Source organism: Montipora foliosa, chromosome 8, assembly GCF_036669935.1.
Source record: "Montipora foliosa isolate CH-2021 chromosome 8, ASM3666993v2, whole genome shotgun sequence".
NCBI classification, from domain to species: Eukaryota; Metazoa; Cnidaria; class Anthozoa; order Scleractinia; family Acroporidae; genus Montipora; species Montipora foliosa.
In genome coordinates, this window is record NC_090876.1 from 8152297 (window position 1) to 8167296 (window position 15000).

General features: G+C 38.2%; 2 protein-coding genes across 3 annotated transcripts in view; one reads left to right on the top strand and one right to left on the bottom strand.

Moving 5' to 3' along the window:
* Positions 1–7518, bottom strand: part of LOC138012953 (tyrosine-protein phosphatase non-receptor type 4-like) — a 48757-nt gene extending 41239 nt beyond the window's left edge. For both annotated transcript variants that reach the window (XM_068859898.1, XM_068859897.1), the window contains exons 1-8: positions 7363–7518; positions 3889–3996; positions 3750–3792; positions 3348–3426; positions 2280–2324; positions 1729–1781; positions 1274–1347; positions 1–45 (exon numbers count right to left, since the gene is read on the bottom strand). The exon at positions 1–45 is cut by the window's left edge and continues 2 nt beyond it. In XM_068859898.1, coding sequence (XP_068715999.1) covers positions 1–45; positions 1274–1347; positions 1729–1781; positions 2280–2324; positions 3348–3426; positions 3750–3792; positions 3889–3996; positions 7363–7518 — 603 coding nt within the window. The remainder of the gene's footprint in view (positions 46–1273; positions 1348–1728; positions 1782–2279; positions 2325–3347; positions 3427–3749; positions 3793–3888; positions 3997–7362) is intronic.
* Positions 7519–7675: 157 nt separating this feature from the next.
* Positions 7676–15000, top strand: part of LOC138012954 (coiled-coil domain-containing protein 93-like) — a 31207-nt gene continuing 23882 nt past the window's right edge. Inside the window, exons 1-6 of the mRNA XM_068859899.1 lie at positions 7676–7809; positions 10143–10256; positions 11283–11377; positions 11683–11794; positions 13366–13464; positions 13739–13795. Of these exons, the coding sequence (XP_068716000.1) occupies positions 7708–7809; positions 10143–10256; positions 11283–11377; positions 11683–11794; positions 13366–13464; positions 13739–13795 (579 nt within the window). The 5' untranslated portion in view covers positions 7676–7707. The remainder of the gene's footprint in view (positions 7810–10142; positions 10257–11282; positions 11378–11682; positions 11795–13365; positions 13465–13738; positions 13796–15000) is intronic.

Below are 15000 nucleotides of genomic sequence, written 5' to 3' on the forward strand. Positions count from 1 at the left end.
ATGATGTTTGTGAAATTCAGCTGCTCTTTCTTCAAAATCTGCAGTCTGAGACCAAAGGATGTTATACAATTAAAAACAAGTCCTCAAAAGTTCTTTGACAACTATGTATATTCTCAAACAAGGCTGGTTGACCCATCAAAAAGAGATCATACATGTAATTATTGTTTAAAATGTTGAGTCTTCTCAGAAGAACAAGAAGAAGAAGAGGTACGTATAAAGACTACGAGCTGTACATGTACATGTAGGCCCCGTCTCACTGTCAATCCTTACGTAGTACTGTAGTGTTGTGTGGGGCATTAAATACAAAATGTAATCTACTGGTCGCTCAAAAAGAGGACAAAGCACTGTCCCCTGTGTTCTGACCAGGCCATGTTTTGGAGGCGGGCATCTCTCACTTCTGTAACTGATTGAAAACTGTCTAAACGAAGCCTTGAGAAAGTACCCCAAACAACTGTACGACTGTATGTGTTACAGGTTAGATTTGATTTCAGGTCGGAATGATTTTAACATAGGCTCATGGGTAATTTTCTTTGTGTCTGGTTTTCGTTATCATAAATAGAGACAACGAAATTGGAGAAATCGAACGAGAGCTCACCTAAAGGACTCGTCTGTTAGCCGACAAATGGCCAACAGTTGGAAGACTATCGACCTACAGTCTGATGTTAAACTGTGAACAGTTTCAAGAAAACAATTAATTTTTTGCGACAAATTACTGGCCGTCAGTCTTTGAACTGTCAGTTACATGTCGGGTAGTTGTAGGTTATTTACTGACAGCTTTTCAACTCACTGAAAGAGAAAAAGGTTTACAAATTATTTGCCTTTTGTATGCTAAGTATATTATTTTACTTTCTAGTAGGGATCCGGTCCACTAGTAGCATACAGATTGGCCCATCACGCAATGCATGACGACCCCAAGTCACATCCACGAGTGAGATTGCACCCAGAATCTTCGAAGAGACTGCAGCTGGGCACAAGATAAATAAAGTACTGGTAACTCAGTCATTAAAATAATTTCTCCTTCAAATCTTCAATGAGCTTTTCTTCTGCCTGTAATCTGTTGGCTGACTGTCGGTAAACTGTTGGTGACACGTCGGCTGATAGTCGATAAGGGGAGCTCTTGTTAAATTTTACCAAGAAATTGCAAATAAACCCAGGTTAAAATCATTTTGGCCTGAAATCAATTATTTTTATTTGTAACGTGTGGTATGCATTTATCACTCTTACTGACAGATACAGATCCTTTCAAAAAATGTTGATAAGATGCACTCTTTACCTGGTCAGGAACAAATCTGAACTCTGATACATAAGTATCAACCATAACTCTTGGGTCATAGTCACCCAATTCACCTGCAATAATGTGTAAGGACATGTGTAAGGACGTAAAATTATGTATTTTATCTTCTCCATACTCCCCCTAACCTCCTTTGATTCCTGTGTTGGTTTAGAAACTGCTAAAGAATAGCACAGTATTTTTCACCACATTATCAAAATTGGTATGGGGGATGGGGAGGGGGAGGCCAATAGAGTTTGTTTTTGAGTGCATGTCCAATGACGTTTGCGCTGGAATTTTTCTTAAGAGTTTTATCCAAGATTGTAGCACAGTATTTCGCTACCTTTAGTTAGCTCTGCTTTAGACGACCTTTATCAGGATTAGAATTAAAAGTGTAGGGATCATTGGTCAAGGCTACATGTATTAATAGGTCAGACGTGATGATGGCAGACACCTACCTTGAAGCACATAAGATGCTAATTCAGCTGCTGTGTCATACAGACATGGTAATCTGTGAAAACAAAAACGTAGGAGTGGTGTACAGTATATGTTGTTACTTGTGGTCCAAATTTTTTCTTGGTTTAAAATTTCTCAAGTTTTCAAGATTTTTCTTCATTGAACATAATTCATAATCTGAAACAAAATAAAAATTGAACTTGTCTGGTTTTAAAACTCTTAAACCAACCCCTGATAGCAGAAGTTTCAATATACGCGTATGCTAGTCACCAGAGGTATACCATTGTCTGTTTGTTAGAAATTTTCCTCTGATCGCCGGCTACTCCGCCTTGATTATCACTCAAACCCTTATAAAAGACAAGAGTGACTGCTGCTTATATTGATTAGCCCAGGCGTCTACGTCAAAAGTTATTGAATCCCCGGGATAGGGACAATTTGAACCACAATAAATGCAGTGCTAATTATCTCTCTAACTTGTACAAATGTATCTTTGAGATTCATTACAATAAATGTGATAATAAACACAAATCAAACTTTAATCTGAAAACCCTACCTTCCTGTGAGGAGGTCTCGTTTGATTTGTAGATAAAACTGGTACCTAAATTTAAAGCAGGGGGAAACAGGCTGTAGGCAACTTTTCAAATTCTTCAACTACATTGTACATGTACATCTTTTACCGTCACATTTATTAAAATAATAAATGCTTCATTTTGTCCCACTAGGGGACACACAGCTGGCCTAATTAGTTTTGTATTTCATTTCCATCCTGACTGGTCTCATGCAGCTGGGATTTTCAATTCTCATGCAATTTTCTTCAGCACTATGCCACCAGGCAAACTTACAGAGGTTGTGTTGTACATGTAGCATTAATGGCCCATTTAAAAAGTTGAGTCCAGGACCTGCGTGGGTAATAGCACCCGTCTACACTGAGTACAGTACCATCCCTCCTTTACTCGAAGGAGGTCTCAAGATCAAAAGCCAGACTATATAATTTTATAGGGGTTTGCCCGCTAACTCTATCACAAGCTCCCTTCTACTTTAAAACTTAATGAAACCCCTGGTCATGGCACCTGTACTATCTAAGATATAAAACAAGTATAACTTTGAGATGTTTTGGCATAATAGTATCATAGAGTGTTTTCAAGACCAGTTTTGCTGTATATAGGTGAGTCAAAACACAGAGAGCATTAGTCAAACATCAGGTACTTTGCAATACTATGCCACTAAAACATCTAATACACTGTAGCTGATTTACATTGTATGATTTACATGTCCTATCCAAATCATTATTGTTCTGTAAACAGGGAATTCATGGAAAGAACACTTTTTTTTGGAAAGTGTTACAGTAAGAGTTCTTGTGTCATGCACATGGTGAAAAATGCGATTGGTTCTTCAACTGAACAAATAAGTAACAAAACAAATATCACTAAATTAAATGCATGATATCACAGAATATTCATACTAGTCAAGTAAATTTATATTTAATAATAATTTAGTTAATTGCATACATGTACAGTAATAAAATTAATAGGGATATACGCAGAGCATCTGTAATAATTCCATCTAAAATTTTAATCACTAAAATAAAAACAAATACAAAAATTACATGAATTTCAGATACCTTGTGATGTCTTCTGAAAGTTTGGAAGGATCGGACGCAAAGAATCTCACTCTAAAATAAAATATATAAGGTGGGCCACCTAAACAGGTAAAACCAAACATTAAGAATTTAGAAAACAAGAATACTTCTTTTATACAAATAGAGAAGTTCAGTGCACATTCTTTAAGTTGCTAAAATGTAAAACATGTAAGCAATAAATCAGCACTGGCCAAAATGAGTCAAACAACATCTGTAAAGCCTACAAGTGCACTGTAATCTCTTTGAGGTTGCAATCCCTTCCTCAAAGCTAAGTTTACTTGAACTAACAATCAAAATCAAAGTGTTTCTAATTTAAAAATTATCAACCGGGCCCCAGAGTAGTATTATGAAAGTTTGGGATCTAAGTCACTGGATACAACTTACGTTTAAGCTGTTTCCTTATCTGCTTCTCTGAATTAAGCCATTGCTGTGGCAGAATAAATCAAAATATTTGAAAAGTAATTTATGCACTACTTTTGTGGAAAACCAAAAGGAAAAAGGAGTTGCATGTAGTAGAACTAACCAAATTATCAGGAGAGTCTGCGACAAACTGCAGACCAAAAAAGTGTTTCTCTACAAGATCCAGATGCTTGAAGACTGCCTCTAACAACACTGCACCCTTTGATTGCTTCTGCAATGCAATAAATTATGGTACATGTACACGATTTTATTGACTGACGGTACAAACAGAAACAAGATATAATTACAACTACAGCGGTTAAGCCCCACAAAGCCCATATTTTAACTTTCTCTCTCACTGGTCAACAGGAGACCACTTTGGAATTGGAAGGTTTAATGCATTGACTCTTGGGGGTTCCCCACTGACGAGTAAAATATTCTGGCGTTAGACAGAGTAAAATACTAATTATGGCTGCTTTAGGCCGGTTTAGGGGTGAAAGGGTATTAATTCAGCAATTAATAAGTAATTAATGATTATTAATAACTTACATATATTCATAATTGAGTGAATGTGAGAGAATGTTTTAACACATATTAAATGAAAGGTGTTACAATTGAACCCACTGGGAACTCGGAAAAAATCCGAGCCCCAGATGGGATTCGAACCCACGACCCTGACAACATATCTCATAACTGCATCACACAGTAACAATGAGAGCAATCACTGAACGATCACTTTGGTGGTTGGTTGGCCGCATCGTTCAATGATGCTCTCAATGTGACTGCACGATGCAGTTATGAGATATGTTGTCAGTCGAAATTTGACTTTTTGACTGCGTGATGCAGCTCGAGTCAAATACCCACATTTCACCCTTGCTCACCATAGAGTCTCCAGTAGCTCAGTGGTTAGAGCATCCATACTAGATCACAGAGGGTCGTGGGTTCGAATCCCATCTGGGGCTCGGATTTTTTCCGAGTTCCCAGTGGGTTCAATTGTAACACCTTTCATTTAATATGTGTATTCCTAATTAATTTTAATTTAACATAGTCCGCAAAAGATACATGATACCTTCAGGAATCAATCATAAAAAGGGATGTTTCATTACAGCTGTCAAGGTATGGGGGAGAGTGCGCAGTTCACACAGATAAAATCAGTGGAAAGATGGAGGGAAGGATAAAGGAAAATACTGCCAAGACAAAAAGAATGAAGCCCAAAATGCCAACACTTAAACAAAAACTGCATCATCCATTTCCTCATAAGAGTGAGGCTTATAGATTTTAATTTGTCTAACACCAAAAATTATTTTTACTCAACAATAGGGCCACTTTAAGGTTGAATGGGATAACAACATCTTGGTCCACTAAAAAACACTTGTATTCATATTAATTAACACATTGACATCCAAACCGGCCAAAACCGGCCAGACTTAGTATTTTACTCTGTCTAACGCCAGACGATTTTACTCGGCAATGGGGAACCCCTGGGAGTAAATGGGTTTTAAAGTGCTACGGTCACCAAAAAATCAATATTATTCTTATTTTTCTTTGGATTTCAAAACATATGTTATTTAAACACTAAGTGACCCAAGTCTTATTCCTTGATTTCAAATAGACACCTGTTTTAATTATTTTACATGCAACTGGAAGTCAATCTAAGCAAAATTTTGCCAGGCAGGTGTTACACAAACACAAATAGATCTAGAGAAAAAAAGTGATCAGAAGTGATTTTCTTTATCATAGTAGCACTAAAGCGTTCCCTCCTAAGAGTAAGATTTTACAGTTTTTACTCGCCAATGGGAGCTGCTTTATGGGTAAATGGGTTGAATACAAAATACCATGATACTGTGGCAATAATTATACAAGGCACATTGATTTTCAAAAGCACAGAAGATCCTGGTGCATGTGCATGCATTTAAATTATTTTATGCAGCCTGAAGGAACCACAAAGGAAGTCAGCTGCCCCTTGCTGTTACAATAACTGGAAAAATATTTCAATATACTATACTCCAATATTTTCCCTCAAGAGAAGTTTGGCTGGCTACTGGCATTTATGTTTATTTAAAAACTTTTTTGCTTTGTTTTTCTTGTTTGTTTTTACTATTTTTTAAAGAGTTCTGGGCTGCTGTAATCATGGATTTCAAGGCTGAGATGGTATCACCTTGAGTAAATTTCAACAAACCATAATATTGGCAAGAGTATTTTCATGAATATTCTTCCCTCTTATTTGAGATTTAGTGGTGTAAATTGTGGCTGGTTTCAAAATTTAATGATGTTAAATAACAAAATGAAAATAATTTATGTTGAACAGCTTATTTCCACACCAAAATTTTGCCAAATAATTAATAGAAATTTATCTACAAAATTGACAGTCTTAATCTGTGAAAAGATAAAAGCTATCAATGCCACAAATATTGACCATACTGTCATAATTTCCTAAAAAACGTTGCTTGCCATTCAAGGGCTTAAAAAGCTCCTTGAAGAAAATCCTTAATTTACATGTAAAATATTAATAAAGTGACAGCATGTTGTCCAATTAACAAAGATTTTCTAAATTGAGAAGTGATGTAATCTGGAGATGAAACAAATGGAGACATTATTAAACCATTTAGGGTAAATTGAAATTTCAATTAAAATGCGCAACAACGTCAAAAAAATCTGTAATATGATACGAAAATCTTTCGTGCCTGAAAAACTCAAAACTCCTTATATTAAGCTTAACTGCAAACTTGTCAAGTAATTGAAGCGAAAATCAATTTTCCTTCCAAAGAAAGTCTCCTTTTAAATTTTATAATATAATTGGAGGCTTTGTTGAAGATCAGAAGTGTAAAATTATGCAATTTTTCGTGACAAAATTCTTAACTGTCAAAACATTCCCGCATTTCCTCTGATCTTCAAGGTTTTTGGAAAAGATAAACGGAGGTGAGGTGTGTGGAAGCTACTCCCCTCTCGAATTTTGACATTCTAGAGCAAAAATAATGAGTAAATTTTTAGAACCAGCGTGGAAAACGTTTCCGTTACAATTTTGGAACAGTTTAGTTTGCTTCAATTTCCACTCGAGGTTGAAGGGCTCTCTACGGTTTTTCCCCAGTTACAGTGCATTGTGTAACGTTGCATCGAAGTTAGTTCACGGCAATCTTCAGACTAATACAAAAGATGCCAGCTACGAAAAATCTACTTAACTGGAGATAAGAGAGATAATTAAAACTATCAAGGAATTCGACATCAATACGAATTATAAACAAACTCGTATTCTTTTGTCGCTTTGTGTTCAACCAGATCAACAGCAGCAAACGGTCAAGTCGGCTAATCCAGATTACAGGAATTTAAAAAAAAAAAAGTACTTTATTACACTGATTCCTCAATATGGTCCATTTTTTCCGTTAATAAGCTGAGAGAAAACCTAACAAAAGATTATTTAGCAAGTAAATTAGAGATACCTTTTAAAGCGCTAGCGCTAAACAACTGTTTCAGCAAGATTTATATTGATAACTTACATTATGCGCTTACATCAGCTAAGGCTTTTCCTGTTTGCAAACTTCTCGAAACGAAAGTCTGCCCCAAACTTATAGATACTTGACAGAAAATCTTGTTTACTTACATCAATGTCGATGACAAATTCCGAGTCGTCCAAAAGTTCAACTACACATCGGATTTGATTCGGTGTAGTTTTGCCTGTTCGAGCTAACTCCGATCCTCGCACGCTGTATATACCGCTCTGGGAACCCAGAGAGGTTGGCCGAAATTTTCTCGACATTGACGCGCGTTGAACACTAGGTCTCTCTCACATAAGTCAAAATGGTATTTCCCTCAAGATAAAACCAACCAATCTTTCAAATAGCAAACAAACTCGCAGATATTTTGATGTGTATTTTGATGGTTTGTAGACCCGTCACGTGGTACTGTTAGTCGATTGCAGGCTCATGAGTTTCATGTAGTTTTAAAAATGGCAGCCATCGCCCGAGATTCGTCAAGATTTGCCGGCGTAAAGACCTTTAGCGAGAAGTTCTCTCAGCCTGAGGTAGATGCCGAGGGAAGGATAAGAAAGGTTAGTATCGAAATGACTTCGCTTCTGACTTAAAAAGAACCGAAATCGCTTCCTGTTTGGTTGTACTTGTTGTTTAGCAGTTTCAATGGTATTTCCGGTGGGTTATCAGTGGGGGAATAACAAAACTGTTTTCATGCAAATAAGAGACGGAAGATCAGACAATAAAAACTGGTTTTCCTTGAAGCTCCCAAAAACTACGTGAGCGGATGTTTTTTTTCTTTTTGCTTTAGAATAATCGAGACCTGCACATCGTGTGGGTGTCTACGTGCCTGTTCGATCTCACTCCTCTTGCATTGATGGCTTCTTGATAAAACTTTGCCAAAGGGTCGTTTCGCTAACGTGTTTGATCTGTATTCTGACATTTGAATATCCACATCAATAATTTGTACTTGCTTGTTAATTAAATTCGTTTCATAAAGTAGATCTTACTTCTTTAAATCCAAATTTTTTTTCCTTGGCGCTCAGTGTTTCCTTTTTGCCACCTTATCTTTGCCACTCGTCTTTTCCTCCTTCCATTATTCTTTTCCAGACACATCGCAGGTTTTTGCTCACCCCTAGGGACAGGGGACCTGGAGTACACTTGCACACTTGCAAGGGGGGGGGGGGGGGGGCAGCTAGAAGTGGAGATGCAAAAATGCAAATTACTAAGTATTTGATCAAGCCAAAAACAACCTGGGAGCTTGAAACACTGTTCCTGGCCATTGACTCCTCGGAGTGAAACTTGTTACGTTTTCCTCTGTCTAATGCCAGACAATTTTACTCATCCATGGGGGGGGGGGGGGGGGCTCAGTCATCAATGGGTGTATCCAGTTAACTCATACTGTAGAAGTGAAACTTGATAGATTTTATTTGGACTAACACCAGATGATTTTACTTGTATGTGGGAGAGGGGGGCGGGGTCCCGAGGGCATGTACTAAAACCCGAAACACCGAAACGAAACCACCGGAACCACCGAAACAAAACCAACGAAACCACCGGAACAGCTTAACAATCTGAACAAAACACCTCGAAATGTAAATGTTTAAAAATGTCTTAACATTCTTACGTCATAACTTTATCCCCTCGTACTTTCTGTTTTTTGCCTTGGTCTTTGCACTGTTTGGGACGTCGTTTTCACGCCACTCGCCTCAAATTTCTATGGAATCTGCAAGCCTTCAGTGACCGGATGTGCCGTTGTTTGTGGCCGCTGTGTGCTCATGGGGAAACGCTTACATTGTGTGAAGTAGTTTGAGTTGTTAAGAGGGAAAAAAAAGAATCTTTTGATTTCATTCTTTTTGCATTTGGGAAACTGCAAAGATTGTGGTAAAGGAACAACTGAAGCAGGAAAATCAGAGGAAACTATTCGAGAAATTATTATTCATGACAATCCGCCCGGAATTCAATAATGGTGGTGCGATTGAGGCTGTGTCGATCGTTTTGTTTAAGTTTTTATAGCTTTTTTGGTGGTTCCGGTGGTTTCGTTTCCATGTTTCTGTGGTTTCACTGGTTTCATTCCGGTGTCTCGATGGTTTCGGCGGTTCCGGTGGTTTCGGTGGTTTCGTTCCGATGGTTTCGTTTCGGTGTTTCGGGTTTTAGTACATGCCGGTCCCGAGAGGGTTCAGAAGTCAATGGGTTAAACCTCTTAGACACAGATGTAGTTTAGTCGGTTAGTGTGTGGCCTTCTGAGCCGGAGGTCGCCAGTTTGGTGCATGATCCCCGGTTTCATTTGATCAACATCTGTTTCCGACTTTCCTCTGATTTGTATACCTATAGCTTTGAATATGCGTAAAACAGAGCATTGACAGAGGAAGGGGGATAAAAGCTGTGCACCTAGGGCCACAATTTTATCAGTAACTCTACAGTCTCGGTTATAAATTTCTGGGACACTTGATGCCACATATCAGTTCACCCCTTCCCTCAGTCACAATTAATACTGATAATTAATTTGCTTAGTCACTCCTTGGAAATGAAAATGATATTTATTTGGACTCCAAAAATATCATATCATGTACCTTGATTCCATTGAAAATGCACAAGAACTTCAAAGTCCAAAGAGAGAAATGTTCCTCGCACTTAAAAGCTGAACAATTTAAACATTGTCACTTACAGGCAGCTGAATAATTCAGGTTGCTTCAACAGCATTCGAACCCATGACCTCTGCGATGACAGTACAATGCTTTACCAACTGAGATATGAAGCCACGCAGTTGCGAAAAGGGTCACTTTTTTTTGGATACTTGTGTTCCCATGAAAGGACTCGATGAGATATAAACATTTCTTTCAACTTCAAAGTTTCTTAGGCTGTTTTTATTAAGATCTCTTCAGTGGCAAACTCACTTTGTTTTTTTGCACAGATTGAAACCCGTGAAGATGAGGAGCAAAATGTCAAGATGGCTGAAACCATTGAACTCCTACTTGCGGCAGGATATTTCAGGGCAAGGATAAAGGGATTGTCACCATTCGATAAGGTGTGAAGGTGGTTGAGAGCAAACCTTCTTCCAGAGGAGTATAGTACTACTGCCTGCGTAGATCAATTCAGTGAAAGTCAAGTGCACTAACCACTAGCTATTTTGACTATGTTGTGCCTAACTACCGGTAACTTAAATTGAAAGGATCACAGCATACATGTAGCTGACGTGGTTGTTTTTATCCATTTAAATGCAATTTAAAGGAATTAACAACAAAGATCATTTTGCTCGTGGTCAGTGGTTGGTTTGTAGGCATATGCATGGTAGTTTTATACATCATACTTGTGGTATTTGTTCTACCAGCATGAACGTTAGGAGTTCTGTCCTCCAGCATGGTTCATGCGAGTTTATTTTGGTGTCCTCCCCCAAATCCCTTGCCCTTTTCAATTTTTTCCACTGTCTGATAGTTCAGGGCGATGGGGGCCTGTTTTTTAAAGTGCCCCTAACCCCAAAATGTTTAATTTTTCACTAAAATGAATCTTTGCACCTGTTCGAAACGCATTGCGGCAAATTTTTCCTTTTTCTAACAAATTCTGCCATTTTATAGGCTTCGAAAGTTACGAAAATCCAAGCATCGATCTTTTGTTCGCGACCTAGTCAGAAAGGGAGTGGGTCTATTCCTGATGTGACGTCACAAACTGATTTACATTGCATTAACTCTTTGTAAACATGCATGCAAAGTAGATTGTGACGTCACGTCAGGAATAGACCCATTCCCCGGGGTTCTGACTCGGTCCTGAACAAAAGATGCTTGGATTTTCGAAGGTCCTCGCTAACTAAGCTAAATTACAAACAAACCGAAAACACTAACTATGAATTACGAATTTAAAACAAATTACAAATTAAAAATACTTTTTGAACTCCGGAAATTGGAAGAAAATCATACTGAGCATGAAAGATACAATTTCTAGCTTGTGTTGAGGAATTCTTGCAGGGCCATCTGTAATGCACAGATGGCGTGAAGGTTACAATGTAGTTTCTTAAGAAACTTTGTTTAAGACAATGATTTGTGTTTTTGTCTTCTAGGTTGTTGGTGGTATGACGTGGTGTATTTCAGTTTGTGACTTTGACATTGATGTTGACTTATTATTCCAAGAAAATTCCACCATCGGACAAAAGATGTGAGATTACAAAAGGACTTTGAGATATATGTGTACAATGTGTTTCAATACAGTAACTGTATCTCAATAATTTGGAATGGATGGCAGTTGTGAAGGCTGCTTTTGTTCATCCGATAAGTGTAGCTATCAAGATACATTTTTGCCACTGACCTCTGCGGTGCTTGTGGTAAAGTTTGAAAGTAACCACATGCAGTCTGATTCTCAACCAAATGAGTCAACTGGTCTGCTTGGAGTAACTTTCATATTTTGTACCCCAGTAATAAACTACATTTAGGAAGTACATGTAATTATTTTTTTTTTCTTAGAGCTTTGACAGAGAAGATCGTTGCAGTTCTTCCCCGCATGAAATGTCCTCATCGCTTGGAGCCGCATCAAATTCAAGGCTTGGATTTCATCAATATTTTCCCAGTGGTACAGGTAATTTTTGGCCTTTCTCGTTGCCTCCAACCAAATGTGATGTGGGTTTAATCCTGAATGACTTCCATGTTGCATAAGCTAGTATTGGGGAATTTCTCTTAGGTAGAAGAAAGTTAACGTTAACACTAAAGTGCTAACATGAAGTGCTATAGAAGCAGATGACCAGCAGTACTGATCATCATCCTCGTCATCATCATTATCATCATCATCATCATTATTTCAGGGCCGAACAAATACCGTGAATGCTCTAATGATACCCCCACAGCCTCAAGTTCATAAAAGGGACCCCCCTCCCCTCCCTCCAATTTTGTGGGAACAATGTCAGTCTTGCACACTTGCCTAGCGGTCTAAAATAATTATAATGCCAAATGAAACGTGGAATTGTATTTGAACGATAGCGTACACATTGTTTTGGTTTTAAATGGCCAAAGTCAAGCCTACTACATTATATGTTACATACAAAATTTATTAAAGCTGTGTGAGATTTTAGAAGACTGGTGTTGCCACTACTAATTCCAGCACGTATAGTGTATTTTTATACAGGAGTTCAGTTTTTAAAGGACCATAGTGTTTGATTTTCCCCGCTAACAGAAGTTTCCTTTTCGGATAAGGACGATAAGCTGGAGGTCACGTCTCACAAATAACTTCCAGGTTCATTAGTTCCCTGTGGGACGTTAAAGAACCCACACACTAATCAAGAAGAGTAGGGGATGAAATTCCCGGTGTTGTGGCTGTCCTCTGTGTGTATATGGGTGGGTGGGTAATTAGCAGGTCCACATCAGCTGAATAGCTGCCATATAACTTCAACCTGCTCAAACAAATAAAACAACAAACAAACTTACCGGTAGCAACCGAATCCTCACGTGATACTTCATGTTGTGTATGCTCACGTAACAACAGCGGAATTACAATGTACTATTATAAAGGAATGCGCAGGACACAGCGGGCTGGAGTCACAGCCAGCAAACATGTCATGGGGCATGCGGTTTGAAGCATGCCATCCAAGGTTCATGGACAGCGGTTGGATCAAAGTGAGTTGCGACCCATAGCAGAGGTCTCTTTTCCCATAGACCCTATGCAAAAATGGCTGCCTTTAAATTATTCTTTTGTTCATATTCAAAATAGCTAAACTAACCTCGTTCGGGATGACAAATTCTTTAGAATTCTTGTCTCAAAAACGAGGTTAGTTGGGCTATTTTGAATATGAACAAAAGAGTAATTCAAAGCAGCCATTTTTGCGTAGGGTCTATACTCTTCAGTCCAGCAAACACAAAAAGAAAAGAAACTTCTGCTAGCAGGGAATGTTTGTGTAGACATAAATGATGCTACAGTTGTAATCCTTTGGCCCTTAGGGGGTTCCTATTGATGAGCAAAATCACCTGACGTTAGACAGTGTAAAATCTCCAAGTGGCCGTCTTCGTAGGGCTTAACCCTTTCACCCCTAGACCGGCTTAAACCAGCCATACTTTACTCTATTTTACTCTGTCTAACGCCAGACGATTTTACTCTTCAATGGGGCAGCCCCAGGAGTCAATGGGTTAATGCTATTTCAAACCTTGTATTTTTCCTAGTGGCTGGTCAAGAAAGCAATTGAAAGAAAAGAAGAAATGGGCGACTACATTCGAGAGTTTTCTGTGTCTCAGTTTAACAAGCACCACTCAACACCTGAGGTATTTGATGAGCTCTTTGTGTTGTCTACTTTTTTTTGTATGCTGTTTTCTTGTATCAATGTTTACAAGGTGAATCGAACTTTTTCTTTGTCACACACTTCATTGCAATGAATAATATTATATCTTCTTATTTCAACCTTTTTCTTGCATTTGAGCATGAAAAGTAAGCATGCAGTTAATTAAAGGTGGAGTTCTCATTTGCTCAACAGCTTGCTGTCAACACGACACTTGAAAATTTTTCCAGTTTTATTGTCTTCATAAATATTCTCTTTAGGATAATGAATTTTTAACAAGGAAGCCAAAGTGTGTAAGTGGAATGGAAATTCTAAAGGTAGGTACATGCATATAATTATGTAGACTTTATTACTAGTCGTTCTCAATGAGAAGGGAAATGTGCGAGTAGGAGGAGACCTGATCACTGCAGGAAGCCCCAAAGAGGGGAGATTTTGTAAGACCAAACGCCTTGTAGTAGTCGATGGTGATGGTAGCCATTGACATAACAGGCAGTTTCTCAAACCAGAGAACGACACCGTTTGAAAGCTCTGACAACTTTCAATAATATAATCTAAGTCGATTCATAATGATACTTACCGTGAAAACAACAGGAAAATCCAGAGGAAAATCTGTTGCTACACAAATCTGCCACAACTCAAAGAAACAAGTATTATGGTTTTTCAGCTGCCATGTAATTAGCCAAGCATTCGTTTGGTGGCGCTCGGTGTCCGACGGCAATCCAAAGACTAACTCGACAGCGCGAAGAAATGCCAAGTGTACCTCAGAACCCAATCCGCAAGGCATAGCATTTTTTATTCGGGTGAACTCAGGCATGCAATCTCAAGATTAATTGCGCGATAGCCCCGAGAGGCATTGCAAGATTAGTGTTGCAAATTTTAATTGTAGGAGTTTTGAAATGACTGTTTTGTCAGTTTCCTATTCATGCAATTATTAACATTATGAAAAGCCGCTCTCTTTCCAATCATCACAGACTTGTTTTGGCCTATCTTACATGTATCTAGTACATCATAATGAAGACTGAGGCATTTGGTTGTCAGGTAGTTCAAAGCAAACTGAAAAATGTCCTCAGGCTGTGACCACGAAGTTTGTATGTGTGGGCGGAGTTTGAGTCCATCTTAATCTGACTGGGAGCATTTATCTCCAGGTGCTTTGGTTTTCATCCACCATCAAAACATTAATTTTTAACATTAATTACTTTTTTAACATTAATTAATCTTAACCAGCTCAGAGCTACTGGTAATTACATAATTATGCATGGCTGTGATTCTGTGGTTTGAGATCAGGCAAACAAATGACTTCTAACTTAAGCATTATAACCACTATTTTCTGGCCAACAAATTGACTACAGTATTGCATTTGAAAGAAAGGAATAATTATTGAAAAACATAATTTGAAACTTATGTCAACGTGTCATGAAATGAAATTAACGAGTAAACAAGACTGAACCACTAGTTTAACAAGCAAACTCACTCACCACCACTCACCACGACAATGTGCCCGATCTTAGATACATATACTTGT